General features: G+C 43.7%; 1 protein-coding gene across 1 annotated transcript in view; it reads left to right on the top strand.

Annotated features, from left to right (window-relative positions):
* ERICH6B (glutamate rich 6B) overlaps positions 1-20,567 on the top strand; it is a 48,776-nt gene extending 28,209 nt beyond the window's left edge. The window contains exons 8-15 of the mRNA XM_074961054.1: positions 3,094-3,195; positions 4,439-4,593; positions 5,603-5,667; positions 6,300-6,403; positions 9,764-9,852; positions 10,166-10,318; positions 18,301-18,529; positions 20,343-20,567. Of these exons, the coding sequence (XP_074817155.1) occupies positions 3,094-3,195; positions 4,439-4,593; positions 5,603-5,667; positions 6,300-6,403; positions 9,764-9,852; positions 10,166-10,318; positions 18,301-18,529; positions 20,343-20,567 (1,122 nt within the window). The remainder of the gene's footprint in view (positions 1-3,093; positions 3,196-4,438; positions 4,594-5,602; positions 5,668-6,299; positions 6,404-9,763; positions 9,853-10,165; positions 10,319-18,300; positions 18,530-20,342) is intronic.
* The last annotated feature ends 3,813 nt before the right edge of the window (positions 20,568-24,380 follow it).

Raw genomic sequence — 24,380 nt, forward strand, 5'->3', positions numbered from 1 at the left:
GAGTGGTAACCGGACAATAGAGCCTTTCGCCTGTCTGTCACCATTCCACACCCAACCTGTACTGGTAGAGACTCACAGCCAACTGGTGTAAATTGGTGAGTTTTTTTCACTTGGTGGAGCTCTGCCAATTTACATCAGCTGAGGATGGGGCTGTGACATTTTCCCTGATGCTGTTTGGTGGCCTGTGTGAAGTGGGTGTGTGGATCTCAGTCCAGTCTGTGCTGGATAAATGTTCACGTCAAAAAATCCTCTCTCAGTCGGGCAGGTTTTTCATCAGTCTCAGCGCAGAGGGGGGCCGACCACTGAATGAGCATTAAAAGTGAACGATCCTCTCCCACACAGAGGTTCTGTCCCGTCTGGTTAAGGTTGAGGCATGTTTATTTTTGCATTCTTTTGTGGGTCGGCTTTGCGGGGAAGGTTGCAGTGTTGTTTGTGGATAAATGGTGTCCTGTGGGGCATCACTTTCACCACCTCTGACAAGTACTAAATTCTCTCAGAACAAAGAGGGACAAAGGAAGGCAGCTCCTCGATGAAAATCGGAAAGGAGCTCATGGAAAGTTCCATGCACCTGACACATAGAAACAGAGGGCCAAATTCATCACTGGTATAACTCCGTTGATCTCCACAGAGTTACACCAAAAGTGCGTCTAATCTAAAGGCTCTTCAGTAACAGAGAGGATTTTAGGCAGGGCTTGTTTTCCCTGACCCCACTAATACCATGTGGTTATATTTCCAGGCAGGTAGTGTAAGATTTGTCAGGTCTGTGGTGAGATGCCTTTCAGAAAAGACATCTAGCTTCCAGAAAAATGCTCTCTTGGGATATTTTGACACTCCTGAAACTGTGAGTAGTGTCCAGGGGAAAGGAAATTAGCTTTGCTTTCCTGACAGTAGACCAAAAATTGCTGAAGAGGCAAATGCTATTCCCTGTAAGAGAGATTTACATTTGACCATCAAAACAACGGGAGCAGTTTGACAAGAAAAGGAAAGAGTAGGTGTTACTGACTCAGACAGCAGATGGCTCTCGGGCCATGTGACCTGATGAAAAACATGTGGGTGTGTGATGTGTCGAAATGTCTTCCTTATCCTCCCGCTGGTTTTGCAGCTTCTCAAAGTGAAGCCAAGTTTAAAAGGAGACCGATGTCAGACCCTCTGGTATTTCAGCTTGTCAAACTCAATCTTATTTGCCTCCTTTGCAGTGTTATTTGCTTAGCCATCGCCCAGTTAAAAATAAAGACAAGAAAGAGGGCGAGTTGGTTATCTCTCTGTTTCTACTTCCACCAGCATTTCAACTGGGGCTTGGGGGTTTTTTTGTGTCTGGATGTTTACATTGCTCTAGTTCAGAGGTGGCCGAGGAGAAAACCCAATCAGGCCCACACAGTGCAAGGAAGCCTCATCATTAATATGGAGGTTCTGGTCTCAGCATGCAATGCTCCATCTTGAACAGTAGCCTCTGTGCTATGTAGTTTACTGTAGCTGTGGCCTTCACTCTTCTGTCAGCTTCCCATTACAGCCCTCTGTTGGGCAAAGTTGGGCTCCCCTGCTGTAATGATCGTGATTCCTTCCAATGTGTTATATATCAATTCTCTCTTCACCCCTTACTTTCAGGATCTTGTAGTTCTGACTTGGCTGTTAAAAAGAGCTGTTAGCTTAAAGCTAAACAAAGAAATATGCAGACCAAAAGGGAATGTCCATCCATGATGTGTATATATGAAAATAATTTTTGAAAGCTGTCTCCTGTTTATGGCGGTAACTTATTTCAACAAATATTTTGAAAGGATTTTATTACATGGATTTTGTTTGCCTGCAGAGCAGACACATTAGCATTATAGACCATAATGGCAATACACTAGTAACAATAATACTTCATTAACAAATTCATCTAAATGTCAAGACTTGTATGATAGATGATAACAGCTCTTCCAGAGCCATGTACAGACTGTCTTGTCAGTTCTAATTTCTTGAAAGACTATTCTTTCTAGAAAAACAACAAGGAGTCCGGTGGCACCTTAAAGACTAACAGATTTATTTGAGCATAAGCTTTTTAGGAACAAAGAATGTAGATCATAATTAAAGGACGGGGGACATGTTCTTGGGAAACAGTGACTCCAAGAAAAGATTTGGGCATCGTGGTGGATAATCAGCTGAGCATGAGGTCCTAGTGTGACGCTGTAACCAAAAGGGCTAATGCACTCCTTGGATGTATAAGCAGAGGAATGTCAAGTAGGAATAGAGAGAGGTTAATTTTCCTCTATATTTGGCACTGATGTGTCCACTGCTGGATTACCATGTCCAGTTCTGGTGTCCACAATTCAAGAAGGATGCTGATCATCTGAAGAGGTTCAGAGAAGAGCTAGGAGAATGATAAAAGGATTAGAAAACATGTCTGATAGTGACAGCTTCAATGAGCTCAGTCTATTTAGCTTAACAAATAGAAGGTTAAAGGACTTGATCATAGTTTATAAGTACCTATAAAATATTTTGGGAACACACATTTAATAATGGGCTCTTCAATTAAGCAGAGAAAGGTATAATGTGATCTAATGGCTGGAGGATGAAGCTAAACAAATTCAGACTGGAAACAGGGTGTACATTTTTAACAATGAGGATAAGGAACCATTGGAACAATTTACGTAGTGTTGTGGTGGATTTTCCATCACTGACCATTTTTAAATGTAGTGGATGTTTTTCTAAAAAATTCTGTGCTAGGAATTGTGTTGGGGAAGTTCTTTGACCTGTGTCATCCAGGAGATCAGACTACGTGATCATACTGGTTTTCATTTTTTTCATCAAAAAAAAAAAAACTCCCTCCCCCCCCGCAAATTTCCCACAAAACACAATTAGCACTTTTCATCCAGCTCTGATGAAGGAGTAAAAATCAGCAATTCACTTGGGAATACAGATTGTCACACATAACCTAGAACTTCCTGGATATCCTCGTGACAGCACCTGACTGATAGTGGTCTTTCTGGAGAGATGCAAACTTGACTCTTTTTAGAGAACCGTGATTTTCTCATGTGAGCAGCTAGGCTTCAAGTACAATTAATTTTTTTTAAAAAAAGCTAATGTTCTTCACCATTTCCTTTGTCCTCTGAGGAAAATCGCATTGCTGAAGGATATGAAAGCTGTGAGTTTTGTAAGGCTGGTGCAAAGCCCATCCCAACAGTAGAAGACCTGGAGACACAACCACTGGAAACTGTGAGTAGCTGTGCTACTTAAACAATGAAGCTATCTTTTCCTGGTAATCTTCCAGCAGCAAAGCCAATAAGTTACCAGGCCCTGGCAGTTCCAAACATAGACCAGGACAGTGGAGGTGAGGGAACTGCTAGGTCCTTTGTAATATATTCAGGATTATACTTTGGTCAAGTAGTACCCTGGAAGGAAGAAAATTTGGCATCCCTAAGAATTCCTGCTGCCATCAGCAGTTGGACACAAGACAGGGTCACCCCAAAATCATTGTGAATTATACCAATGGAGGGAAAATCCACAACAAAAAATGGGAGCAGTTTGGTCCAGTGTCCAAGGTGCAAGGTTTGAGATTCAGGACTCTTGTGATCTGTTCCTGATTCGACTATGGACTTGAGGACATGAGCAAATCGCCTTTTTAATCTGAGCCTGAGTTTCCATAAATGTAGTATGATACATTACAGAAAGGGGAGGGAGACAAAGGAAGAAAGCTCCTGCTATATGCTGTAGTGATAATTTTTATGTCTGAAGCAGGGCAACAACCAGACATCAGAGTTGGGAAGGAAGGCAGAAGCAGGGCTAAGGGGGAAATACCTGGGGAGGGTTGAGAGGACAAGCAATTTGGAGTGGATAGGAAATTGGATTAAGAAGGCAAGGGGGAGAAAAGAGGAACACCTTTTGGGCATGGGTGTTGAGGAGGGAATGGGAAGAGATCACTGAAGGAGTGGATGGTCAGAGAAGCAAAGTTGGAGGGAGACAGCCTGGCTTCAGTCAAGAGGAAGAGCTGTAGCTTGCGAGACAGAAGCATGGGATTCTTGGAAGTGAGCAGCGGGGAGTCAGTGGGGGGAGGGATGGCTCAGTGGTTTGAGCATTGGCCTGTTAAACCCAGGGTTGTGAGTTCAATTCCTGAGGGGACCATTTAGGGATCTGGGGCAAAAATTGGGGATTGGTCCTGCTTTGAGCAAGGGGTTAGACTAGATGACCTCCTGAGGTCCTTTCCAACCCTGATATTCAATGATTCTACAAACAGGCCAGATCCACAGCTGGTGCAATGGAGCTAAGCAGAGAACCTGGTTTACTGGCATTAATAAAGCTACATGAAGTGGGAAAATCCTGCATCACTCATGATCTTGGCTAATCTCAGACTGCTTGCCTGTTGGGAGGAATGTGAAGCCATGTGTGGAAAAGATCACACTTTTTACCAGTTCCCTGTAGGCTGGTCCCATTGTGTTCCCACATCTGGTGTATTTTGTAGATTTTGTGCTGCAGGATGTACAAGGAAGTGTTTGAGTGTGTGATCAAGGAGCTGATGGAAGGCAACTCATTTGACGAAGAGATTGACATTGCTCCTCATCCTCACCTTTCACAAACAATGCTAGAAAGTGACACCAGAAAGAAACTTGAGCAACAGTAAGTGTCTCTGTGAGACCCCATGCTGATTAGGAAGTGCCAGAGAGGCCCTAGTGACAGAGCTAGCCCCGCCTCTCCAGCCTTGTCAATCATGTATGGAAGGGGAGAAGGCATTTAAAAAGGAGGAAACTGCAGTCAGCTCAGGGTGGCGAAGAACAGGAATGCCCTAAGCAGGAGACTGCTGTGGGGACTCCTGAAGCCAAAAAGAGAACTACCGTCTAAGAGACCCCGACCCTACAGGGACTGCAACAAACAACCAGGGTAAGGCTGACAGAGTAAGCCCGACTCAGCAGTCCAGCCAGAGAGATTTCTCAAAACCCACTCTGCAGGCGCTGTATTGTTGGCTGCATTGTGGATTCTCCCTCCCGCCCCCATAACCCTGTGAGAGGTGCTAGAAAGGGGGTACTCCCGAGTGCATTAGGGCATTTAACTTTCCTTCTGATCCCCCATCAAAAGGCAGGGCCTCCTTGCAAAAAGTAAGGCACTGGGGCCTGTACTGGAGCCACCCAGTGTAAATCACTGGGCGTGGTCAGGTTCTCCTACCATCTGGGAGAAAAATCTCAGGTGACTTCTTTACCCTCTCCCATTATCCAGAACCCTTTGCAGGAATCAGGAGTCCCTCTCCACTACGTTTCCTGACCAATACACTAGAGCGTAACTGATGGAGCATTGCATGTAGAATTCCTCCTCAGTTTCCCATGTGGTTATGTATGTGGACAAGCAATAAAGCCTCTTCTTTTGGACCTAGAGACAGTGGCTCCTGGAGGGGGCAGAGGGATCCCATAGGCCTGCTGGACCCCATCTCAGTGTTGCCTCTCACAGAAGGCCCTGCTGGGCAGACAACAATGTTGACATGACTTGGGGTGTTCATGTGGAGTAATTATTTATATATGTAAATGGGCAGGTAGGACATCATGACCTAATGTCACATGTTTTTCTGAAATTGTTTAGGTTGTCATTAGCCAAAAACAAGTGTGTGATTTTAAAATATATTGTTTGTTGTCCTTAGGTTGCAAGAGAGAGGTTTTGATAAATACAGGGAACTGTATGAGCGGCATATGAGGTTTGGTGCCTGTAAGTACAGTAACCATGGTACTGTTTTAGTCATTGTGTTTGATTTAGAATCGTGTCGGACAGGGATGGAAGAGACCTGTTAGGTCACTTGTAATCCATCTTCTAGTCAGGGCAGGATTGTTCCCTACAGAACATTTTATAGCATATTGGCCATTTAGTTTAACTACCCTAAGCAATGAAGCTTTCATCGCTCCCCTTGGGAAACTCTCCCACAGACTCATGGGGTATGTCTACACTGCACCTGGGAGTGGGTCCATACACAGACTTGTGTTAGCAGGGCTCACCCTGGCATGCTCAACACTGCTGTACAGACACTGCAGCTCAGGCTGGCACTCAATCTCTCAGTGCCCGCCCTCCCCCCCCACACTCGGAAGCCTGAGGTGCAACGTCTACACAGCGATTTTTAGCGCACTAGCACAAGTCTGTGGACCTGGTCTGGGAGGCTCACTCCCAGATGCAGTGTAGACAGACCTATAGAGCTCATCGTCAGGTTTTCCCCTAAAGTTTCCTTGCAGTTGGTTTACCCTTAAACAGAAGCGCCACGATATAGATGAGATTAGGGCTAACTCTGAGCTTTGAGAGGCTGAGCTGCACTGAATTCCCTGAACACCTTCATTTTAAAATTGTTTCAGTGACCAAAATTTCATTTCAATTCTCGCAATTCCAAGAAGAGAATCCAGCACTGTCTCAAACTTCTGAAGACCTGGATGCAGCGTTCAGAGCAGAGCACTTAAAGGTGTGTGATGATAACCTGACGGCTGTATTCTCTTTTGATGCTAGTACCTATTGCTCCACATAAGTACGTTTTCTGAATGCTCACGAGATTTTGTCTATTCAGCAACATCTCTTGAAAGTGTTGTTATAAGGGCAGCAACACCTGTGACAGAAAATCTCAATGGGACTTAGAAAAGTGGGATGGTGACACGAAACCTTTCACTCGAACCGTGAGATGAATACGCTGAGCCTCTGCTTTAGAGAGAACACCGCTCTCTGTGAGTCGGCACAACTGTTCAGCCCCCTCGCCACTGTGTACTCCACTTTACACGTCTGTTCAGGGGCTTGTGCCAGACCTAGGCTGGTAAGGTGAGTACACTGCAAGTATCCTGTAACTAGCATACAGAACCCTCCTGCCTGTGGAAAGTACAACCCCAAAATAGGGTGACCAGATGTCCCATTTTTAAAGGGACAGTCCCGTTTTTGGGGACTTTTTCTTATACAGGCACCTATTACTCCCCACCCCGTCCCGTTTTTTCACAGGTGCTATCTGGTCACTCTACCCCAAAAGAAAGATTCAGGAGGATACTGTCTATTCTATGAACTGCCCAGAGACATGGTTTATTATTGTTAATTTATTTGTGCTGGACTAGCCCCGAGCAGTCCCAACAGAAATCAGGCCTCCATTGTGCTAGATACTGTACAAACCCATTAAGAGAGAGTCCCTGCTCCGAAAGACCTTACAGTCAAAATAGACAGACAACAATTGAGAGAAAGGAATTATTATTATCCCCATTTTACAGAAGGGGATCTGAGTCACAGCAAAATTACATGACTTGCCCACGAGACAAGGTGGGTGAGGTAATATCTTCTATTGGCCAATTTCTGTTGGTGAGAGAGACCAGCTTACAAGCTATACAGAGCTCTTCTTCAGGTCTGCGCAGAGCTCCTCTTCACCTAGACCTGAAGAAGAGCTCTGTATAGCTCGAAAGCTTTAGAGAGCCAACTTCAAATCCTAGCATCGCTCACCAGTGAGCACGGCACTAGTGTCTGATTCCTGTCTCCAGTTCTACACAGGAGGCTAGTCACAATTTGACTCCAGTAGTGGTGTCTCTCACTAGAGATCCAGACAGGGAATAGTATGGATGTTGCATACTAGTACTGAGAAGCACTGGCAGAGCAGGGGTGGGAGGTGGATCAAAGCAGGCACAGTAGCTGCTCTTAGGCAGTGTGCTTGGTTCAGACCAGTGCTCTCATACTCTTGATTTCCCTTCTGAATTCTTAAAATAGGTGTATGGGGGGGGAGACAATTTCACATGCATGGTAGCTAATTTTTCAGAGTTACAGAGGACTTTTTATTTTGTCCACCCATGGTAAGAGCGAGACACAGGTAACAGAGCTCTTCATCTGGCAGGGACCAAATATATGACCTAGACCTAACACAAAACCACCACAGCCAAACAGCAGAGCAGGGAGCCAGAGATATGCAGGATCCCTCCTTTCAGTATCCCTCTGGTTCCTTGTAGTCTGTTTCCCCACCGTTTCACAATGCAAACAGCGAGATAACAGCAGACCTGTCTGGACAGAGGTAACTTTGAAGCTGAATTGAGTGCGGTGCTTCATAAGCAGGCACAGCTGAAAGTTATGCAGGGAGCCTGTTCATTTACACTAGGATGTGCCTCTGGACTGGGATGTGATTTGCTGGCAGTGTTCAACTGCTTTTATAACAGATGTATACTGTGTAGACATATGTATTAGCAAAAGCCAATGATTTACACTGGACTGGAAACCAGTTTATGTACAGGAAGGTAGCAATATGATATGTTGGCTTTTCCCTCCTGATTCCACACCTCTGCTCCTTCATTCACTCCCGGCAAGGGTTTCTTCAGATCCATGTCACAGAACTACAGCCAATAATCTAGGGCTGGGCTCCTGTTGAGTAACCCCTTTATTCCATGAGGAGTTTCAATCCTATTGTCTCCAGTACGTCACACTCCCCATCAGTACCCGGCCAGAGCTGGGGAAGCTAACGATCCAACCAGCGAACCAAATTTGGTGATGAATCTTGGTCACTTGAGGCACATTGCGCGTACATGAAGAAGAAGCGGCAATACCCAAAGATAAGTTGCCACTCCATGGGCCTGAGGCTCTCCTGTGTGGTGCCGATCACCCCCAGCTCCCATGGAAGACAATGGGAGTAGAAGGTATTCGACACCAAACCTGCATTGTGAACAAGGGCTGGGCTGCTATGTTGAAATCCCTCCTGCTTTCCAAAGCAGAAAATGTTACAGAGCCCATAAATTTACATGAAAATTACCTTGATTTACATCACAAGCAGTGGATGTTTTTTTTATTGTAGATCTAGAAATCCATTATACTACTTTCCCCCGTGAGCTATGTGCATGACAAAGCCTCCTATCTAGAACTGTCTGCTTTTGCGTGTTATAAAAAGTCTTTGAAAAATGGAAGCCAGAGCAACATTTATTTCTCCCCGCCCACCCCCTCACAACCAGGAGATCATTTTTAGCTAGTTTGCAGAGCCAAAATATACGTCCTCCGGCTGGTTATAAATTAGGGCTCTTGTTATGGCCAAGATCAGTCACTTCACGCAGGAGAAAGCCATAAGCCTGGAAGCTACTGAGGTGGAGCTCTAATCTCCCAGAGAGAGAGATAGTGGGGAAGGCCTCTTTCTGCATTTCAGAATTAGCTGTTGCTTTAATAATGCGAAAATGCTAGACGGCAAAGCTGCTCCCGCTCGCCCCACTCCCCACTAACAAAGCAAACAGTTCGGCATTTTTCTAGGAGAAGCAAATGGCTCTGCTGTTCATTCCTACAAGGAAGCATGGCGCTCAACCTCATGCAGCGCTTGGAGCCAGCCCCAAAGTGAAGACGTGTTTATATTTTCTCTGCAATCATCTGTCAGTACATTGCAGGGTAAATTAACTTGTGTGTCTGATGGAAAGAAAGCCTCTTGGCAAAATATTATCGGGGAAAGGCTACTAATATAAATGAAAGAGAGCCGAGTTGTGTACATAAGACGTGTAAAATATAAACTATGGAGAGTGTTGTCTCCTGTGTCAGTTAGCAGACTTTTAATTCAAAACCAACTTCAAGGGCAAAATGGGAGATACAGCATCTATAGATGTATATTATTGGGCCAAATGCTTTGGTCCCAGTTGGAGATGAGCAAATATTGGAGGAGAAATTGTTTGTGAATATTGTATTTGGAATCTCAGTCTCTCTGTCACATTGTTACGGATTTTTAGTTGGGGGTGCATGCGCTGCATACACAATGGCGAAAAATTCCTGATGGGTATTTGGCCTGGAACTCCTCTCCTCGCCCCACGCTTTCTCTCTTCACCAGATCACTTTATTTCTACAGGTTTGTCATGCTCGTGACCCTGTAAGAAGATATTATCCTGATGGGCAGAAATTCTTTCTTCTTTTTCCAGATGGGACAGGTCAGGTTTTGTATCTCGCAAAGATGTATTCCTTTAAATAGTGGGTCAAATTTCAGAATGATATAATTGAGGATTTTTCTGGCTAGGAGTTTCCGCCTGTACTAACAGATAAACTAGGTCTCAACATTGTGAGCCAAATCCGCAGCTGGTGTAAAGCAGCTTCAGTAACTGCAGTGGTGCTGTGCTGATTAAAATCAGCCAAGAACCTGACCCTTTGAGCCTACTGAGGGTGGTGTTCCACTGAAATCTGCCTTATTGCAGGAGCTGTGTGTGTGTGGGGGGTGTTGTTTTTGAGGGGAGGGTTTTCCTTAACTATTTCGCAGTTATCCATCAGGTAACATTGCCCTCCTGATCGTGTATGTCAAGGAAGGACAGTTTATATACGTCATCCTAGAGGATCACACATACTCAGGGATTCAAGCATTCTTCACAAACCGCGGCTATGCCACGTGCTACCATAGGAATGGGCTCATCTGGTGAGCACAAGTACTGTTAGACAGTCTTCCAGCCAGTACTAATGATTACAGCCAGGAAGCCCGGGCCTAATGATGAGTGACTGGGGACACCACCTTGGCTTTTGGGGTAGGGAAGTCTCAGCGGTGAGGATAGCTAAGCAGGCAGGAGCAGCTGGAGATTTGGCACACTTCCACCAGCTGCAGTGGTGCCAGCTCTCCTAGGGAAGGAGCTGAGCCACTTGCTAGCTGGTCATAGAGGAGGAGCGATGTGCCACTGGGATTTGGGGGAGCCCAGCTGTGTGGGTGGAGAGGGGGTTACAGAGTGAAAGAAGCCCTGCCGTCCTTGTGACTGCTCCTGGGTACTCATTTGGCCAGTCCAGCCTTGATTGATTATTGAGTATTGCAGCAGCACCTATGAGCCCCAATCACAGACTACGGCCCTGCGCTAGGTGCTGTACAAACACAAGACAAAAGGTGGCCCCTGTCCTGAGGAGCTTGCAATATGGAATCTGGGAGGCAGTGACCATGAGTTGGTTGAGTTCAGGATCTTGACGCAGGGAAGAAAGGTAAGCAGCAGGATACGGACCCTGGACTTCAGGAAAGCAGACTTCGACTCCCTCAGGGAACAGATGGCCAGGATCCCCTGGGGGACTAACATGAAGGGGAAGGGAGTCCAGGAGAGCTGGCTGTATTTCAAGGAATCCCTGTTGAGGTTACAGGGACAAACCATCCCGATGAGTCGAAAGAATAGTAAATATGGCAGGCGACCAGCTTGGCTTAATGGTGAAATCCTAGCGGATCTTAAACATAAAAAAGAAGCTTACAAGAAGTGGAAGGTTGGACATATGACCAGGGAAGAGTATAAAAATATTGCTCGGGCATGTAGGAAAGATATCAGGAGGGCCAAATCGCACCTGGAGCTGCAGCTAGCAAGAGATGTCAAGAGTAACAAGAAGGGTTTCTTCAGGTATGTTGGCAACAAGAAGAAAGCCAAGGAAAGTGAGGGCCCCTTACTGAATGAGGGAGGCAACCTAGTGACAGAGGATGTGGAAAAAGCTAATGTACTCAATGCTTTTTTTGCCTCTGTTTTCACTAACAAGGTCAGCTCCCAGACTGCTGCGCTGGGCATCACAGAATGGGGAAGAGATGGCCAGCCCTCTGTGGAGATAGAGGTGGTTAGGGACTATTTAGAAAAGCTGGACGTGCACAAGTCCATGGGGCCGGACGAGTTGCATCCGAGAGTGCTGAAGGAATTGGCGGCTGTGATTGCAGAGCCCTTGGCCATTATCTTTGAAAACTCGTGGCGAACGGGGGAAGTCCCGGATGACTGGAAAAAGGCTAATGTAGTGCCAATCTTTAAAAAAGGGAAGAAGGAGGATCCTGGGAACTACAGGCCAGTCAGCCTCACCTCAGTCCCTGGAAAAATCATGGAGCAGGTCCTCAAAGAATCAATCCTGAAGCACTTACATGAGAAGAAAGTGATCAGGAACAGTCAGCATGGATTCACCAAGGGAAGGTCATGCCTGACTAATCTAATCGCCTTTTATGATGAGATTACTGGTTCTGTGGATGAAGGGAAAGCAGTGGATGTATTGTTTCTTGACTTTAGCAAAGCTTTTGACACGGTCTCCCACAGTATTCTTGTCAGCAAGTTAAGGAAGTATGGGCTGGATGAATGTACTATAAGGTGGGTAGAAAGTTGGCTAGATTGTCGGGCTCAACGGGTAGTGATCAATGGCTCCATGTCTAGTTGGCAGCCAGTGTCAAGTGGAGTGCCCCAGGGGTCGGTCCTGGGGCCGGTTTTGTTCAATATCTTCATAAATGATCTGGAGGATGGTGTGGATTGCACTCTCAGCAAATTTGCGGATGATACTAAACTGGGAGGAGTGGTAGATACGCTGGAGGGGAGGGATAGGATACAGAAGGACCTAGACAAATTGGAGGATTGGGCCAAAAGAAATCTGATGAGGTTCAATAAGGATAAGTGCAGGGTCCTGCACTTAGGATGGAAGAATCCAATGCACCGCTACAGACTAGGGACCGAATGGCTAGGCAGCAGTTCTGCGGAAAAGGACCTAGGGGTGACAGTGGACGAGAAGTTGGATATGAGTCAACAGTGTGCCCTTGTTGCCAAGAAGGCCAATGGCATTTTGGGATGTATAAGTAGGGGCATAGCGAGCAGATCGAGGGACGTGATCGTTCCCCTCTATTCGACACTGGTGAGGCCTCATCTGGAGTACTGTGTCCAGTTTTGGGCCCCACACTACAAGAAGGATGTGGATAAATTGGAGAGAGTCCAGCGAAGGGCAACAAAAATGATTAGGGGTCTAGAGCACATGACTTATGAGGAGAGGCTGAGGGAGCTGGGATTGTTTAGTCTGCAGAAGAGAAGAATGAGGGGGGATTTGATAGCTGCTTTCAACTACCTGAAAGGGGGTTCCAAAGAGGATGGCTCTAGACTGTTCTCAATGGTAGCAGATGACAGAACGAGGAGTAATGGTCTCAAGTTGCAATGGGGGAGGTTTAGATTGGATATTAGGAAAAACTTTTTCACTAAGAGGGTGGTGAAACACTGGAATGCGTTACCTAGGGAGGTGGTAGAATCTCCTTCCTTAGAGGTTTCTAAGGTCAGGCTTGACAAAGCCCTGGCTGGGATGATTTAACTGGGAATTGGTCCTGCTTCGAGCAGGGGGTTGGACTAGATGACCTTCTGGGGTCCCTTCCAACCCTGATATTCTATGATTCTATGATTCTATGTGCATAAGATAGGACCCAACACATTCATACAACAAACAAACAGGGGAGCACAAGGTAACTATGAGCCAAAACCGATCAGCATACTCCACTTAAGAGATAGCGACAGCGGACCAAAGGCAGCCCACCACCCTCAGACTTAATCCAGAGGTATAACCTTCATAGACTACAGGCCATATGGTACTCCATTGTGAGCTGCGGCAAGGGCCATTCAGCCCGAGACATGCTAGTATTTGTAGCGAGAGTGCCTTCTTTAAAGAGGACAGTAGCTGCTGTCTGCTCCATTTTATATACATTCATTGTAGACTGAGGTCTTTGGGCAAATTGCCAGTAATTCTGAGTGTTCAGAATTTCAGAGTTTCATTACCCCAGTTACACATCTCAGTCTATTGCTACCCCCTTGCTATCAGTTGGCTTAAACCCAGTTATGCCACCATTCCTGGCTTTTACCTCCCAATTTGTTTTGCCCAGGCTCTGTATATTAGTCTGTGCATCGGAATGGCAATTGCAAGGGCCAGTATCATTTGGCTTCGTGGCAACCTTGCATTTGGTTTGTTTCTCATATCCAGTGAATGCTCCAGGCCATAAAGCATTGCTCAGATGACCAATTTCTTCCATAGACTAAACCCTAATATCTAATGATAGATTGTTTGCAACAGGAATCCCTGCTTTTTAAGTCATCAAATCCTAATTTCCAACCCCCCGCTCCCAGAAAGTTTACCTTAAAAAAAGCCAGGGAATGAAAGACATCAATGCAGCACATAAATATCAGTTTTTCATTTTAATCTCTTACATGGGGAAGCAAGCGTGTGCTGATTTAAATTTTACAAGTCCTCCCTGTGTTGAAACTAATTATTGGATACATTAAATGTCTTACTGGCTGTTACAAATCATTGCAAATAGCTTTTGTAATAACACATCCATAAAGGCCACTACCCTCCCAGTATTTGCCTCCAGACACATTGCTCTTTCATCCATCATGAAGCAGTATGATTTTTACAACACTGTAACACAGCAATTCCTAGCAGCAGTAAAATACCACTGACCCCCTAGGCTTAAGCCTCTGTTTTCCACCTCTTTCTCCTGCTGTCTTTCCATTACTCTTCTTTGTCTCTCTGGTCTGGAAATGCTTGTGCAGTCGCTTTAAGAACGCAACGGTGGCTCCTCTTGTTTTCAGAAGCATTCCAGCCATTTGTTTCCCTTATTTCAGTCCTTCTCACTCTCTTCGTCTACAATTGTGATTGTAGAATAATGGTCCCTCATTTTTAATGTTTTCACCAACTGGAGTCATATCACACCACCTACACTTGTTCGTATTCCGATGGCAATTGGGCCACAGTAGCAATCATGGATCAGAACGAGAAATATTATAGTGCAGCAGCGAAAAGCAAATCCCAGAGAGAAGCAAGCATCACAGTCACAATCCTATTTTCACCATGAGAATGAGTTTATGGAAATGCCCTGCCTCTGAGTAATCTTAAAATTTAAGATTGCTTAACCATGTGCTTCTCATTCCATGATCACAACTTACAATGCACTTAGTTGATCTGCCTCTGCCTTTCTTCAGTTCTTTGAGTTAACACATAATCACTCCAGGTTTCTTTTGGGATTGGTACAAGTTTTTTGGGGGGAACATTAGGGCCACGATCCTGAGCTGGTGTAAATTGTGTAGCTGATTTACACTAGCCAAGGATCTGGTCCGTGATTTATAGCTGTACTGTTGTGAGAGGGGATATCTTTGCTCGGTGCTTCACTGTAGAGAGAAATTAAGGGCTATATAGAATAAATGACTATTACAGTACATTTTTTAAAACCCTTGGTTTCAAAATAAAACTAACGCACTTTTGTGCCATCTAATTTTAACATAGACCAGTTCAAACATGTCTTCAATTTGTGCTCCAGAGCAGCCTAGCTGGGGTGTATTATTGTTTTGCATTTCTTTTAATACTTGACACATAATGTAACATGTCTGCTAAGCCATTCACCGGCCATTGTTCTGGTCAGTTTTGTGTAGCGGTGAGGTAAGAATCAATTTCTTTATATTTAAACTAGACAAAAATTCAGACTGACAAATAGGCTGAATTATAAAAACTATCTGAACTCCTCATTTGGGGGCCATTTATCAGCTCTCAGAGCGATCTCCCTGATTGCCTCTCTGCCCGTGTTGTATCTTGTGAATTTGTGATTTTCCATTTCATTCCCCTCTCTTTATCCCGCAAGTCAGCTCACTCGCTCATACAAACACAAATATACAGAGAACATGTATTTAGTTTTAATTGAAATGCTGCACATGTATAAGGTACAAATACATACAGATTCCCACTGATTTCACTAGGTCAGGATCAGATCCTTTTAACGTATGGGCAAAATCGTAATGAAAATATGAGGCCATCAGCTGCTGTCATTTACACAGAGGCAACCCTCTAGCTGGAAGGGCGTGGGGGTTGCCAGTGGAAATGATGGCAGAGTTTGAGCCACAGCATCAAAACTGAGCAAGTGAGGTGAGTTACATTAAAGCGAGGAGAACAGCGGCACAGCCCCAATTCACATACATTTCTCCTCCTTCAAGCTGCCGGGATATAGTGTTAGCTCCTGAGAGTGTAATTCTTCAGAGATTTAATCTCCTTGTCTAGGGGTTCACTCAAACTTCATTGCACCGCAACCCCCTTCTGACAACAAAAATAATTACATGACTTCAGGAGGGGGGACCAAGGGCTTCAGCCCCAGGTGTAGGGCCTGTAACCTGAGCCCTACCACCCAGGGCTGAAGCCTTTGGCCCTAGGCAGTGGGGCTTCAGCCCCGGGCCCCAGCAAGTCTAATGCCAGCCCTGGCAACCTCATTAAAGTGGTCAGTTTGCGCAGTTTGAGTACCGTTCTTCTAGCCCTAGAGTGAAATCCAGTGGTCCTTTGGACTCACACTGTAATAAAAGTGTGTCAGACTGCGTGTTATAGACAGCATCAAAGCCTGTTTGGGGGAGCCTGAAAGGGTTTTCTCTTTGATTCCACTATGAGGAGAAATGGCTAGGGCATGACATCACCATTCAGAATGGAAAATGGGTCACAAAGCACTTTGGGCCCAAAAGGCTTGCACTGCTAGGCCAAACCAGAATAGGTGAGCCCCCCTGCCCCCACCCCACACAAGAACTTCTCAGAGTTCCTGCTGAATAAACACAGCAGAATGAAATTCAGTCCTGGGAACAGGAACCGAACTAGGCTGATGCACCACTTACACTTCACTTACAACCTTAAAATAGGGCTTACGTGGTACATCAAGCTAGTGCAGCTGGCCCTCTGCGCTGGGGTGACCTTCACCCACCAGGGCGTATAATATAGCAACACAACACACAGAATAAGTGCCTAGCCACTCACTGTCAAAGTGGCTGTACTTAAACCCTCAAGAAAAGCTGCAGTGGAAGTGTCATTTTGCTCTGTGAGTGGGAATTAGGAAACAAAAAGCATCGTAAAATCATTTTCTGGGGGTATATCAGCCCACAAAGTAACAAAGGAATTAAGTTCCACTCATATAGGTTGTTTTTCATCTAACTGTATGTACTGTGTGCTCCTCCCCACGGTATGTGAGTGCCTTACACTTACGATCAAAACACAGTAGAAGGACCCTCTCAAGGCCTAGTCTAGTTTTTTTTCTACAGGCAGCTGGAGTGAGCAATTGTGATGCTACTTTAATAGTTTTTTGTGGAGTAAGTGTGTGACTTTGCCTCTCAGCTTTGGCATTTGCGATGGTCAGTTAAATAATCCCCTTTTGAGGCCATTGAAAATAGTACTCCAAAAACGGCTGTTGGAGAACAGCAGGTGAGAGATGGTCTTCTGCTTGGAAGTGGTTAATCTCATAGCCAGAAATCCTTCCAAGAGGTTATGTAGGGAGCTGCCTTCTTCCACAGCTAGCCATAAGCACCCATTGGGAGCAGCACACATACACCTACCCTGCTCCAACTGCTTTTACAAGCATTCCAGTTATCTCTGTTGCATTTTGAATACCAACAGCGAGGAGTTCAATGGTGAGTGTGCATAGTGTAGGGGAAAGACTGCAGCCCGGCTCGGTGCCACTGTGTAAAAGAAAAGTACCAAAGGGATACATCCAATGGTGAGAGCTCCCTTAGTTCAGGAATATAGATCAGAGGTGGGAAAACACCTGTATGGTTTTAGCATCAAATACTTGCTCAGCTGTGGGAGGTGCACCACACACACTGGCTTCCCCTCATTTTGACAGACCACTCCCATGAAGTGTCTGATGGCTGTAGAGTAGCTATTTGCTAAGATGAAGCCCGTATGGTCCAAGTGAAGCAACTGCACTTCCGTAAAGTTGGATCAGACGCAATGGGGTCAAAAAAAGCTCATCAGCCACAGTCTGGGGCAGATTTTCAAGAACTCTTCTCCCGTTCAGGGAGCAGATGAAGAGCCCTACATGTTGAGCACTGAACATTTTTAAAAACCCAGCCATAAGTATTATCACAGGACCTAGGCTCTTTTGAAACTCTGGCTGCAACTGTGGGAGGCTGAGCCCTTGAAAATCTGTTTCCTAGAGCTCCCTCCACCTTCCCCACTTTCCCTTCATTATGGAAACTGTGCTAAGTAGGGCTGGTCAGGAACATACCAAAACTGTTTGAGGGAACAGGTCATTTTCAACAAATTTCTGGGCTCAAAATTTTTTGGAAAATTTGTTTTGAAATTGTCTAAACATCCCATTTTGACATTGCCAAACAAATGTCCATTTTGTTTTCAATCTGAACCAACCTTTCCTTTAGAAATTTAAGCTAATTATAGTACCAATTTTAATAAAAAAGTCAAAATTAAAACCAAACATCACGATTGACCTGACCAGATTTGATTTATTCTTTCTTTGATTGTCAGCTCACAAGAACTTTTGAGCTTGGCTTTTCATCCTGATTGGTGCTGGGAACATTTTTTCAAAAAAATCTCAAAAATGTTCCTGGGATGAAAAAAACCATTTCCTACTCAGCTCTGCTTACGAGTGCATCCATCACTCGATAGGGGTTACCGTAAATGAAGCTTTTGTGTTTGACTGAGTTCACAAGCAAAACATGCCGGGCATGATTTGGATCTCCTTCCTACTGCAGAGCATCAGGAGAAACTACACTGATGGCAACAATTACACCAGTGAGAGGACAGTGGGTCCTAAGAGGCCAATGAGAGACATTCTTCGTTATTTATATTCCCCAGACAGTGTGTACTTTGGTCTTCTGCATGCCTTAACTCAGACTCTTTCTCTAGGCTGAATCTGGATAGCCACACTGGCTCCTACTTCGATAAGAAAGGAAGAAGACAGAAGCACTGGAGTTGGCATGACTTCAGCCATCATGTTCATGCACCTCCTTTCCAGCCCATCTGCATGAAACTAAACATCTATATCAGGATTAAAATTGTGGCTCAGGAGAAAATTTACTTATCATTTGCTAAACAACAAAACTGTATCCATTTCAACATGGGGGCTAGGCTAAAGGTAAGTTCTCAGAACTGAGCATCAGCACTACAGATCCATTTCCTATTTACCAATTAATGGGACTAAGCTGTCCCAAAGGACAGGGCATTAACTTCTCCATAGAAAAGGCTCGACTGAGATGTGACATTTTCTGGAGTCCTGTTAGTGCCCGTTGTTAAAAATCCTTACTGACTACTTAGTTTATTTCACATCTGCAATCGCTGCTGAATAGAGCTAGCTGGAAATTGTACACTGGAGCATTCTTGTGTCAGAAAATGCTGTTTCGGCCAAATTGAAACTTCCACTGGGACTGATTCTGATGAAATTTCATTTCAGAAAAGAAATAAAAAGCATTTTGATCAGGTTAAAACATTCCATTTTAACATTTTCAGAACAGGAAGTTTTGATATTTTTGTTTCAACATTAATTTTCATTTTGAAATGTATTGCAGAAAATAAGTCAATGGAAACAATAAGTCAATGGGGAGGGATAGCTCAGTGGTTTGAGCTTTGGTGCCCTAAACCCAGGGTTGTGAGTTCAATCCTTGAAGGGGCCATTTAGGGATATGGGGCAAAAATTAGGGATTGGTAGGGGGTCGGACTAAATGACCTCTTGAGGTCCCTTCCAACCCTGATATTCTACGAAAACCTTTGATTTTCTCGAAACAAAATGTTTCAATTTACCTGAAACTAAATTTTTTTCCCCCCCAGAATGGTTTTTCTTCCAATTCAGAACTAATCGTATGAAATGGAAATTCTGGTTCCTGCCCAGCTAGCTCTCCTGCTGAACTTGGCTTAATAGAGTAGTGAACTTGCAGGCATACATGTGTACATCAGTGCCCTCTGCTGGATGAAAACAGAACTACTCAGCTCTTGACCATTGTGCCTATATTACTAGCAGCTATGGAAATCTCTTAGCTCAAGTGGTATGGGTCTTGTGGCTTTGAAGTGAGAGGGATAAGCTCAGTGGTTTGAGCTTTGGCCTGCTAAACCCAGCGTTGCGAGTTCAATCCTTGAGGGGGGCCATTTATGGATATGGGGCAAAAATTGGGGATTGGTCCTGCTTTGAGCAGGGGGTTGGACTAGATGGCCTCCTGAGGTCCCTGCCGACCCTGATATTCTATGATTCTATGAAGCAGGAAGATCCGAGTTCACACCCATAAACAGTAAGCTGGAGTCCACAAGTCCCAAGATGTTTCCTCAGCTGTTGTATTGATTACTGCACCGCTGAAAGTCCCACTACACAACCTCCCCACGCTCATCTTTTAAAAAATTTAGCTTGTGGGAGAAAGATAAATTGGAGATGGAGGGATTAGTTCCACCTATGTTCACTCAACTTTACTCAGTTCCTGTGTGAAGGACCTAGGGACACTGTTGGACCTTCCTGAGACTTTTAATGAGGGTTTGCTTGGCTTTGTAGAAATTACTCCAGAATGTGACCTCAAATAATATCAAAATGCATTTCTTGTGGCATGCCCTGATAACAGGGGGGGGTCTCATAGAATGATGCATTGTGGGATTTTCAGTGAACAAAGGACACACCAGGAGGATTTCACAGTAAACAGGTGTGAAGAGTTTAAATTACTTTCTGCAGCAAATAACCCCTATCTCACGTGGACTATTAGGGACACAGCTTCAAGATGTATAACTATTTTAGATTTTTACAGGTAACGATTTAATGTGGTTTAAATCAAAGCTCACTGTAAACACACTGCAGGAGATGGACAGTGCAGCATTTTTTTTTATATTCTGCAATTGGGACTATAAGTAGTAAGCATGCTGCCTTTCCGGTTGGCTCAGAAGATTAAGTTCTCTTTACATTGGCTATTTTGCAGTTGAAAGACACAGCCACACTCCACTTACTTAAACCAGCAGAAAGCCAGCTGGGGCTACTCCTGCACTCCAAAAGCATTCAGATCAACAGCCTCCTAGCCAAAATGAAGGAAGTATTACAAGACCTGCAGCGCATGCCATTGGACAAAATTCAGGCGCTGCCCCGTGTTCTAGCACAGCTGCGTAAACTGCTGAAATGGAGATGCAGAAAGACTCTTGCCCAGTAGACACGCCGGGTGTTGCAATGTTAGATTTCTCTCTAGTCAAGTAAGGTTACATGGGCAGTTCACTGTGGAAACAATAAAACTCATTTTCAAGCATGTCGTAAGTGTTTAGCTGTATTCCAGCGTAGAGCATCTATGGCACTAAACAGCACATTTGAAAATATGCAGTGGATTGTATATGCCTACGGATCGACAATACATGCGTGCTAGTTTGACAGAATGAGAAGGTGGTTCTTATAAGTAGGAGAAAGGACAACAGGGGTCACCTTCAGTTTGGTGGGAGCCTATATCAGACCATGCCTGTTGTGTGACCCAGTGAGCATGCCGGGCACCCTGGCCCAGCATTTCTGCCCAGAAATTCATTGTGGAATGAATACGCAGCATGCGTATAATGTAACAAAACACCCCTCATGGTTACTAAAGGGGAAGGGTCTGAATACGAATGAAAGGAAAAGATTGTGGATGAAGAGCCTTGTGTGGTATGAACTCTCTCCAATTCTTATCACAGTGATCGTTCCAGGGGGTTAACAGTGAAGTAGCCTGAGCGACTAGGGTTGGTATTGAACAAGCTGGCTGGTGTGTTTTTATTTGAGGCTTTCAAAGTGAGACAGGGTGAAGAGAATGGGGCTCTGCCACAGATCCTAAGCGAAATGGCAAGTTAATCAAAGAAATGGAGCTAAGAATTTTTTTCCTCTGTGAACTAGTTTTCTTAAATGAAACAGTTAGGCACCACTATTACTTCAGTCTGTCCTTGTAAGTCACTTTCTCCAGTCTTCATGAATCTCTTGCTCTCTGAAAGGCCTTCAGTTTTTCTACAATTTTCTTGAAGGGCCCAGACCTGAATGGAGTATATTCTAGGAGTGGTCTGACTGGTACTGACTGAAAAGGGACTGCAAGTTCACTGCTCTCCAACAACATATGGTCTCTGTGCATATAGCCTAAATTTTTTTGCTCCCTACCATTTCACAGTACCAGCTCATACCTAATTCACTATGATCAAACTTGGGCCTCTTAATGTACTGAATGCCAGATTTCTCTCCCCTTGATTAGCTGGGTTTCATATTTCCCCCAGGTACAGTAGCTTGCATTTTAACAAGTTCAGATTCATTTTATTATTTCCTGACGATATTTCTACCTCTCTAGGTCCCTTTATTAGTCATCACTATACTTTTAGTCTTTCAGCTAGTTTTCCATCCAGTTTAGTCTTCCAGCTAGTTTGGCAGCACTCATAACCAAATCAATTTCAATTAGTTTTTCCAAGTAAAATTTCAAAATGCTATCAAATGATGTACCAGAATTCAGATCTTAGACGTTTATTAGTTTAGTAAATGTATTAAAAGGTGATCATGTTCATGTGGTATGACATTCTTTATAAACTCATTCTGTCTATTCTTTATGGCTGTTATAGATGTTTACATCCAGTGTACCTAGGAAGGCATGACGTTACAGAATTTTATAAACTTAGAAAAAAATTACTTATCTAATAAATATTCCTTCCATAAACTGAGTGTGTTCTGAAGTGTTTTATGTTGTCCCCACATCATTCCTCCTGTTTGAAACTTCTTGGCTTGGACACAAAGGGTGCCCCTATGATTTTCACTATTGTACTAGCAATTGGGATGGATGTGGAAATTGGATCGAGACTCAATACAAATAAATAATAATGTCCAAAAGACTTCTTTGGGTGCCACTTAGTTATTCACTCCATTTAGTTTTATATGGTATAATTCAAACAGGTGTTAGAACCCTGCCTCTTCATTATGTTGTGTGTGTCCAGGGGAGTGATCAGGAAGCAACTGCTGTGAAGCACCGCTGTGTGACAATTAAACCACTTGAATTCTACAAATGAGATTAGGGAAAACAGGATTTTTTAAAAATAGTTAATTCAAATGCCACTACCAAAGCCACGGGATAAATGGGAAGTTTATATTGCCATTACAAGGAAGAAACCACAACCCTCTGGAAGGAATGTTCCTACAGGACTGAATACCAGAAGAACAATACATTCAATACGTAATGGCAAAGGACAGATAGATGAGCCTGCAAGTAGCTAGGCAACAAGAAAAGTCATTAAATAAAATAAGGGTTGAATAATACTTGTGTGTTCTGCCATCAGGTCCCAAGTTTACTCTTAGCAAAAGCCAATTAGTTAAAATATTACAACTTTGGCTTCTTCCCTATAATAAAATTGCAGTGAAGAGACCATTTAGTCACACAAAATCCTTCATGAGTAAAGAAAATACAAATTTACTTTTATTATGACTATAAAGAGATAAATTTAACACAATTAGCTGCACACCCAGTACTCAGTGATACATCTGTCTGTGCTAGATAAAGTCAGTGCTCTTACTGCTAACAACAAAATAGATCTTGGCTTTCTTAATGAAGCATTGTACATGCCTGCAGGATATTTATTGGTTTGCCATTACAGTTATCTTGTCAGACAAGTCTCAAATACACACAAAGCTTTACTCAGGGACCAAAATAGGAAGCAAAATTTTTATTTAAAAAAGAAACATTAAAAACAGCAAATGTCTAGTCAGATCATATAAAGCACTTTAAGTTAATCTTTTGAAATTATTTACACTATTGTATATGTAAATATCTGAAACTGTACATGTTTAAACAAATCTTCATTTAGCAAACAGGCTGAATAAACTGATTGCTCTTGTAATCTTTTAAATCAGCTGTCCTAGAGCTGTCTGAGTATTTTAGAAGTGAAAAGATTCAAAACACAAGACTAACATAATATTTTATCCTTCAGACCATTTCTGTACAATTAATTCAGTCATAACTCTGTACAGCAATCATGCACTCTTTTGTAAAACACTATAAAAAGACCAAATGTACATACATTACAAGGCATTGGACATTATTTTACAGCCTAGGTTCTTGAATAGGTAAAGGGAAGGGGTATGTTCTCTTCCTTGTTAGTTCCTTAGTTAATTTCAAAAAGCTACATGAGATCCTGTAAGTACCATTTCCATACCCCAGAGCATCTGCTATAATGCTGCTCATGGTGGCTTTAAAACTTGCCATTTTAGTATCCAGTCAGCTGATCTGTAACAGCAAAACTGATACCAAAAATATGTAAAATTTCTACAACATGCAAGCTAGAGAATAAGTAAAAATCTGCCATTTAAGTCACTGTATTGCCTTCCACATATCTATACAATAAGGTCAGTAGAGACACTTTAAAGCCATTTTCAGTGTTTCATCCAGTTTATGGACAAGTGTTTATGCACTTAACCTTCTGAAATGGAACATACCAATGTTGTGTATCAATCATTCATTGCACGCTGACCATAAACAGATGTTACACATATGCATAGTTTACTGATCAGCAGGTACTTCTCTCATGACCCTAACTTACAAAGGTGCTTTTGTAGTCACTCATCATCTACTTCTCCTTTACACATCTTTACTCCAGAGCACCAGTACTGCACAAGTTCCATAGTCACAGCTTTGCCATCAGGAGCTGCTCTTTGAGCCCCTTTCTCTGGCCTACAGCATCTTAGCACTCACTTCTGACAGTGTGAATGTAGCTGCACTGCTCAACCTTAAATCAGAAAAAATAGAAACCCTTAACCTGAAACCTTAAGTACCTGAAAACTTTAATGCTAAGCCTTACCTTTGCCATAAAGCCTTTAGTACATGGGTCGTTCCCCCTCACAAACATTAACAATTATATTGCACAGCTTTCCACTGCAAACCCCACATATTCATTTCATAACACAGTCAAAACTCTTTAAAGATTCTTCACTTAGAGCACTCCAGAATATCAAAGTACAGGTGTTCATGCTCACGTCTACTAAT

The sequence above is a fragment of the Natator depressus genome, chromosome 1, assembly GCF_965152275.1.
Source record: "Natator depressus isolate rNatDep1 chromosome 1, rNatDep2.hap1, whole genome shotgun sequence".
Lineage (NCBI taxonomy): Eukaryota > Metazoa > Chordata > Testudines > Cheloniidae > Natator > Natator depressus.